Source organism: Chaetura pelagica, unplaced genomic scaffold (assembly GCF_000747805.2).
Source record: "Chaetura pelagica isolate M959 unplaced genomic scaffold, ChaPel_1.0 scaffold40, whole genome shotgun sequence".
Classification (NCBI taxonomy): domain Eukaryota; kingdom Metazoa; phylum Chordata; class Aves; order Apodiformes; family Apodidae; genus Chaetura; species Chaetura pelagica.
Window position 1 is genome coordinate 1,296,404 of NW_009952160.1, and position 8,157 is coordinate 1,304,560.

Consider the following 8,157-nt stretch of genomic DNA (forward strand, 5'->3'; position numbering starts at 1 on the left):
AGGATGCCATTGGCCTTCTTGGCCACAAGGGCACATTGCTGGCTCATGGTCATCCTTCTGTCCAGCAGGACCCCCAGGTCCCTTTCTCCTACACTGCTCTCTAGCAGGTCAGCCCCCAACCTGTACTGGGACATGGGGTTGTTCTTCCCCAGATGCAAGACTCTACACTTGCCCTGGTTGAATTTCATCAAGTTTCTCCCTGCCCACCTCTCCAGCCTGTCCGGGTCTCAATGAATGGCAGCACAGCCTTCTGGTGTGTCAGCCATCCCTCTCAGTTTTGTGTCATCAGCAAACTTGCTGAGGGCACACTCTGTTCCCTCATCCAGGTTGTTGATGAAAATACTGAAGAGTACCAGTCCCAGTACCAACCCCTGAGGGACTCCACTAGTCACAGACCTCCAACTAGATTCTGTCCCATTGACCAGAACTCTCTGACATCTTCCTTTCAACCAGTTCATGATCCACCTCACTACCTGACCATCAAGAGCACAGATCCTCAGTTCATGTATGAGGATACTGTGGGAGACACTGTCAAATGCTTTGCTGTTATCAAGATAAACTGCATCTACTGTCACTCCCTGCCCAGGGACAGGGGCTGGGACTGACTCCCTCCCACTCTCTCTGTTTCTCTCTCTCTCTTCCTCAATTTTGCGGAGGGTTTCCTTGTGGTTTAGGCGCTGCAGAAGGGGTCCAGCAGCATGATCCCTCGCTCTGGTGTTCCTCGCCTCAGTGGCTTGCCCACATCAGGGCACCCCACTCCTCCTTGACCAGAAAGGTCAGATATTCAGCAGACATGTAAAAGTAAAGAGAGCTTTTAAATAAAGTGTGACCCAACTACTCCGTACTGTATGAAGGCCAGCCATATGTCAGCTTTCCATAAATATAAGCAATTCAAAAGAAAGGAGTCAAATGAGTTAAGCACTCCAACTGACAATGAGCACTGACTTTTCAGCTTGGGCAAGGGTCTAGGGAGACAAAAAACCCGCAGTGTTCATTATTACTAAACTGGACTAGAGAGTTTCCATGTCTTAGAGACACTGAAGATGTTAAGGACACAGCGCAACTGGCCCCCAAATGTTACTCCAAACACTTCTGAGCAATAGTACTGCTCCTTTACAAGTTCAGTATTTATCAGTTGCACTTCTAAAGAGGAAGTTAACACTTCCTGGTTTTTCTTAAGATGCTGTTAACATCTCACAAGTTTTCACACATTTCTAACAGGAAATTTCCACTCACTGAGTTATCTGTTACATTGCAGAGAGATAAATACTCCCTCAACCCAGATGTGTTGCTTTGTTTTTTTCATTTTGCCTTTCTCCAATTCAAAACCTTAATTGCTGCTTCCAAAATAAACAGATGTCAGACTGTATCTCTTTCTTACAGGTCTCAGAGGTGCTGGCATCAGTCCTGTGTGGAAGGCTTTCCCAGATAGATTTTTACTATCTCAGCCACACCTCCCTTTTCTGAAAATATGGCCTTCAGAACAACCTATTTGCATAACTGGAAAACTTTCACATCGTTACAGAGAGTAGAAAGGACTTAACACTCAAAACCTTGAAGAATTTGAATTCTCTCTTCTTCATTACTAAATTAATTCAGACAGAAGACAAACCAAGCAAGCAGTCTTTGTCCCTTAGGCACAGCAGGTACTGACTATTGTTCAAAGAAGTTGTCCAAAATCAGAAAGTAACATCAGTTGGAAAAATGACTCTCCCACTACCGCAATCATAATTGGCAAAGCAGCAAGTTTGCTACAGTCTCAATTAATAAACTTATAATTTCCACCTGAATCACTGAAAACCTAGCTTTTTCTTCTAACGCCTGTTTAATATCTCCACAGGGCTGCTTCTCTGCCACAAATGCCCTAGACTGCCTCTTCTGGCTACAAGGTCCCAGAAAGGATTTTGTGACACCAGAGACCCAGTGGAAGCTTTTCATTCTCCCTTGGAGTTCTGATAGAGGAGCTTTTTCATTCGCTGACTCCTATTTCAGCCCAGATCTTTGAGGCTGATACATCAGCCACAAACCTGAGGAAAAAAAACCAACCAAACAACAACAACAAAGATGAATAGTAGAGATGATGTCCACGGTCAACAAAGCAGTTCACAAAGCATAATATTCCAGCCACCAGCTAACTACGTCCAGACAAACCACTGATCAACAGTTCTCACAAAAATCAAAACTCACTGTCAGATAGTTCCTACAATTTAAAATTGCTGATGTGGCTGTCAAGCTGACATAAGACACAAAAAGTAGCTGCAATTTATGGGTGCTTATAAGTGTTATGGAATGTCTTTATGACATACACTTCACAAATGATTTCTCCACTGATAAGAATTGATAATTTATATACATTATTCAGGCAGTAGGTTTTTTGTGGGTTTTTTGCTCCTCTCTTACCATCATTTGCTATGGTCAACCTCACACCACAAAACTACCACTGTTTGCATTACAGTTGCAATATTAGAGTTTAAATAGTCTTCATGCTTAAATAGTCTTCATACAGTACATGTAATGTACTTTGGAGGACTGAACTGTTAGTTTAACCATGAGAATACTCAAAGATATTATTAGACATGTTTGAAATTAGTCATGTTAGGTCCTTAAATGTACAAAATATTTATACTAAGGAGTTCCTTACTGCTGTGACACAGAAGTAAGATGTAGAGCAAAATGCCTGAAAAGTGAAAGAAGAGATCACACTGTTCAGTTAGCATCAGAGCAGAACACCTGTCTCAAGGAGCTGCATGTAGCTTCCTTAAGAAAAAGTATGCCAAACTTCCCTCCCTCACTGCTGAGTACCATAATTCAACATGCTGTGCATGTTAGCATAGAGGATTTCTGGAAATACGACTGGCTGACAACACCAATATCTTTCTTATAGTTTATGTCACATTTTAGTCTTGTCCCATTAATCTAAAATCAAAACACCTGCTCTCTGCCCCAGGTTCATCATGGTATCTATTTCATCTCAAAACAAGGCTAGCAATGTGGGCACCTAAATACCTTCAGTACCATGTTCTCTGCAGAAAATCTTAATGCTGATAAACTGGAACCTTTACTTCTTAAGCTACTGTACAAGATAAATATTTTTATTAATTGTATTACTGAGACAAAAAAAAAACAACACCCAAACAACAACCAACCCTTCACCATACAGCTTTTAAAATAACACATAATCCCATCAAGATGCTTCTGAAGTGTAAATGAGTAATTTATTAAATGAGTGAACCTCCCCCCACCAGCCAACAGGAAGGAAAAACTGATTCTGAAACTCATAATTTTAGCAGATTTATATGATTAACCCGTTAAATAAGTTGCATCTAGCAACGGGCTTCAAAAATCTAAAGCACCACCTACTGTTTTACCTATTTGTCCAAATGATGTATTTTGCTTTTGAAACAGGTGAAAAATGAGTGTAACCTAAGCTTTATTTTCTTTATTTATTTGAATAAAAGAGTTCAGGTAATATTTTTACTTCTTTGTTGTTTGGCTTCAGCAGCAAGGTGTATTGGTTTTAAATGGTTGAATGATTTAAATGGTTCTGAAATACGTTATTTTCTCAACATTACTAAAAGGGTTTATCTGTCTCTACTTATAGTCACTCAATGGATTCCAAATCAGATTACTTCACAAGTAAAACAGTGTGCTATTTTCTCCTGATTGTCAGAAACAAAACCTATAATTTCAAATGCCAACAATATTCTCCTGAATTTATTCAACATCTGTCCAACTTACATTGTCAGTTGTATGCATACAAATTTTTAATACTTTTACTGATATAGAAAGTCCACTTATCTTTCCTAGACTACTTTGGAGCAGAACTTAGCCTTTATGGAGCAACCATACACTGGCCAGACTGCATCTGAACACAGACATGCATAACGTAGTTAATGACTGCACAGGTTTGACTGACACAGAGAGATGAAAACATTTTATTTACTCTTATGAAGGATGCCTTGACTTTTGGGTCTAATGTAATTCAATTGCATTTATCACTGCAGCCTAACTATGTATAGGTATAAAATATCTGCCTGAAATCCTAAATCAATGTCTGTTTTCCAGGCCAGAAAGAATTATGGACAACAGGAAATGAATCGTACATAATATGAAATTAACTGCTTTTTAGTTAAGACACTCACCTTATTTCCAAAACCAAAGAAGAATTGATTTTCCAACCTTCTATAGCATGCGGGAAGATTGAGGAGCCACCCTTTTGAATTATCTTATCAGAGCCATTGATCATTGATCTCAAACTCAGTTCACCATCTCTGAAATTCAACATAGAAAAGACACAATTACATTAAAGCTAACTCGAGTTTAAAGTGATCCATGTCACAAGCACCAGTAATATTTCCTTTTATTCACAATTTTAAAAAAAACAACAAAAAACAAAGCAAAAAAACCAGTTTTCTCCCCTACACACTCAGCTTGCCAAAGCAAATACACTGTACCTGTGAGAAATCTATGAGACACCTGTATCTAACTGAATATGCAATTTAAGAGCTTAAACGTGTTTTCATTTGGAATGAAACAGACATAACAAAAATTACAATAAACTCTAAATTGTGAACCTGGACCAAACTTCAGTGTTTATGTTAGGCAGATTCTGTATTTCTATGTTCCAAATTTACAGCACTAAACTAAGAACAAAGTGTTAGCTTTCTAGCCCTCCCCCAGCAATTGCTCATGTTCTATGATAATGGCCTAATAGTCTTTCTTTGCCTCCTATTGATACTAAAATACTCTCATGCCTGCAATTCTGGAGTTTAGCAGCACATAAACCACAACATTTAACCAGATTTCCTGAAACTTTTGTATGCACACATTCAAACAACGTGCACTGTTTTATCTTCATAATCAATCTTGTCATATTCATAGATTTTGGTAAGTAACCTTGCAGAAGAAAAAAATAAGTAGTAAGCGTGGATGATGACCACAGCGCATCTGATGAGTTATGATAACGTTGCTAGTTGCAATTACGTGAGTCAACAGGGTCAGACAAAGGTGCTAGAGAAGCTAAAATACTGCAAGCACAACTTTAGGTCTTAGTTCTGAACTCGGGTTTTATCTCCATATGTTTCCACTTTCTTCCACACTGTTTCTGCTTAGGTGCCAGAGCAGCTTTCAGCTGACTTCAAACATAGCTGTTTTCCATTAATACATCAAAGTCGCTGGATGTAACATTCTACCATCAGAATGTCTTACATCTCAGGAGTCTATATAACAGCAATATTCAGGAATCTGTCCATGCTCTGAAATATTGCCAGTAACAGTAACTTAATTTAGCTTGCAAACAAAACTTTTGAAAACCAACCATCAACCTATAAAATGGAAAAGACATGAGACTGTAAGCTTTCTAGAGAATAGCTGACTCTTGCTTTCCTGCGGCTGTAAGTTCTGAAAACAACTGGATCCTGACCCTTAGTAAGAGCTACAGCAACATTACTATGGTATACAGTATTAGCATTTGGCATATTATACAGCAGACTAAACTCAAAGTAACCTGGCAATGGGACATTAACTAAGCTAAATTATCAAAACTGGTAACATCTAGTCATTTGCAAACCGCTGATTGCAAAAGCCCCTGTAACTAACAAGCCAGTATTACACACTTCATCAAAAACACTGATTAATACCAACACTCTCCCTCCTCCCACATTCCCTCTCTGCCATCATGCTGCAGCACTGATACTGAACTGACTCATAGGTGGGAGTGCCACCTACCGAAAACCCCACAATTTTAAGAAATTGTGTAGGTACAAGATGCATAGGAAAATTACTCAAATCACATTAACTTTAGAGCAAGGCAGGATGCTGCAGAAATCCTAAAATTCAATAACCAGAAAGTAATCAATACTTTCTGCCATTTTAAAATGCTTTATCCCCTAAGTTTTCCATAATGGATGTAAATACATTTATTACACATATATTTGCTGTAAAATAATGTTAAATTATGTTATCATGAGCTAAAGGAAGGTCCTAGGCACTCTGTGTTAAAATTCTAGTATCAACAAAAAAAATCATCACTTACATGCTCTTTTCCCTTTTACTGGTGTTTATTTACCTTTCACTTAAAGTAGTATTAAATCAACTAACACATAAAAAGATACATTTACACCAGAAAATCCTTTAGTGTGTAAAAAACTGTGAAGCAAATTTTGGCTACATGTGGATTCTACCTAGTGACTAATTTCTGATCATTTTAGCAGCTGTCTCTAGTCTGACAGGAAGGAGTACATATTAAAACACATGAGCAGCTTTAAAGCTGATTCTCCCTCACACATTCATTTTCATTTGTATTTTTGCACAGCTACAACCTCAAACTTTTATACTTTTGAAAATTAATACGGATACTACATAGAATCGTGGCAGAAACTGGGCTTACAGCCAGGCTGCATAAGAGACAAAGTTACCAGAAAGTTGCTAAAATCTTTCATGCCAAAGGAAGCAAACATCGCTTCATCGATCACACACACACACACAGGCAAGGCCACCTCCTGCTCCCGGGAGACGCCGGGATCACTGTCACCCAGTCGTGCCCGGCTGCTCCAGCTCCCGCGCCTGCCTGCCTCAGAAAGGGCTGGAGCACAGGGATGCACTTTCCATCTTTAACTCTGAGGACCGCAAGGATGGAGGATTAAGTAGGTTGTAATTGCCCCAGCTCCCTCCAGGCCCATACAGGCACTTGACAGCCTCCTCAAAGTAAGGCAAAAAGATGAAAATGTGCTGTGAAAGCATCTCTCACCCGGTCGCTTCGTACAATTAAAAAAAAAAAGAGAGAGAGAGAGAGAGAGAAGCGTGTAAGCCCCGCTGCTGCTGATTTCACCATGCCGCAACGGAATTTATGCATCCCTCTGTGAAAACTAAAATTATACCCCTACGTGGAGAAACAGGCCTGGTTGAAAACCCGGCGTCTTCCCATGACAGCAACAATAAGTTGAGAGAAAAGTGAGGAATACAGGCGTGCATGTATACACACAAAACCCGCTGCCCTCCAGGAACAAGTGAGGTTCCTCGGCGTGCTCTGTTATTACCGAGGCTGGGGAGAGCAGCCCCAGCAAAGCCCCAGCCGCCCGTCCCCCCGCTCCCAAAAAAATCATCACTTACATGCTCTTTTCCCTTTTACTGGTGTTTATTTACCTTTCACTTAAAGTAGTATTAAATCAACTAACACATAAAAAGATACATTTACACCAGAAAATCCTTTAGTGTGTAAAAAACTGTGAAGCAAATTTTGGCTACATGTGGATTCTACCTAGTGACTAATTTCTGATCATTTTAGCAGCTGTCTCTAGTCTGACAGGAAGGAGTACATATTAAAACACATGAGCAGCTTTAAAGCTGATTCTCCCTCACACATTCATTTTCATTTGTATTTTTGCACAGCTACAACCTCAAACTTTTATACTTTTGAAAATTAATACGGATACTACATAGAATCGTGGCAGAAACTGGGCTTACAGCCAGGCTGCATAAGAGACAAAGTTACCAGAAAGTTGCTAAAATCTTTCATGCCAAAGGAAGCAAACATCGCTTCATCGATCACACACACACACACAGGCAAGGCCACCTCCTGCTCCCGGGAGACGCCGGGATCACTGTCACCCAGTCGTGCCCGGCTGCTCCAGCTCCCGCGCCTGCCTGCCTCAGAAAGGGCTGGAGCACAGGGATGCACTTTCCATCTTTAACTCTGAGGACCGCAAGGATGGAGGATTAAGTAGGTTGTAATTGCCCCAGCTCCCTCCAGGCCCATACAGGCACTTGACAGCCTCCTCAAAGTAAGGCAAAAAGATGAAAATGTGCTGTGAAAGCATCTCTCACCCGGTCGCTTCGTACAATTAAAAAAAAAAAGAGAGAGAGAGAGAGAGAGAAGCGTGTAAGCCCCGCTGCTGCTGATTTCACCATGCCGCAACGGAATTTATGCATCCCTCTGTGAAAACTAAAATTATACCCCTACGTGGAGAAACAGGCCTGGTTGAAAACCCGGCGTCTTCCCATGACAGCAACAATAAGTTGAGAGAAAAGTGAGGAATACAGGCGTGCATGTATACACACAAAACCCGCTGCCCTCCAGGAACAAGTGAGGTTCCTCGGCGTGCTCTGTTATTACCGAGGCTGGGGAGAGCAGCCCCAGCAAAGCCCCAGCCGCCCGTC

The 8,157-nt window shown here is 40.6% G+C and overlaps 1 protein-coding gene across 1 annotated transcript in view; it reads right to left on the bottom strand.

Moving 5' to 3' along the window:
- Nucleotides 1-8,157, bottom strand: part of ST8SIA4 (ST8 alpha-N-acetyl-neuraminide alpha-2,8-sialyltransferase 4) — a 47,622-nt gene that overhangs the window by 28,913 nt on the left and 10,552 nt on the right. Inside the window, exon 2 of the mRNA XM_010007227.1 lies at nucleotides 4,143-4,271. Coding sequence (XP_010005529.1) covers nucleotides 4,143-4,271 — 129 coding nt within the window. The remainder of the gene's footprint in view (nucleotides 1-4,142; nucleotides 4,272-8,157) is intronic.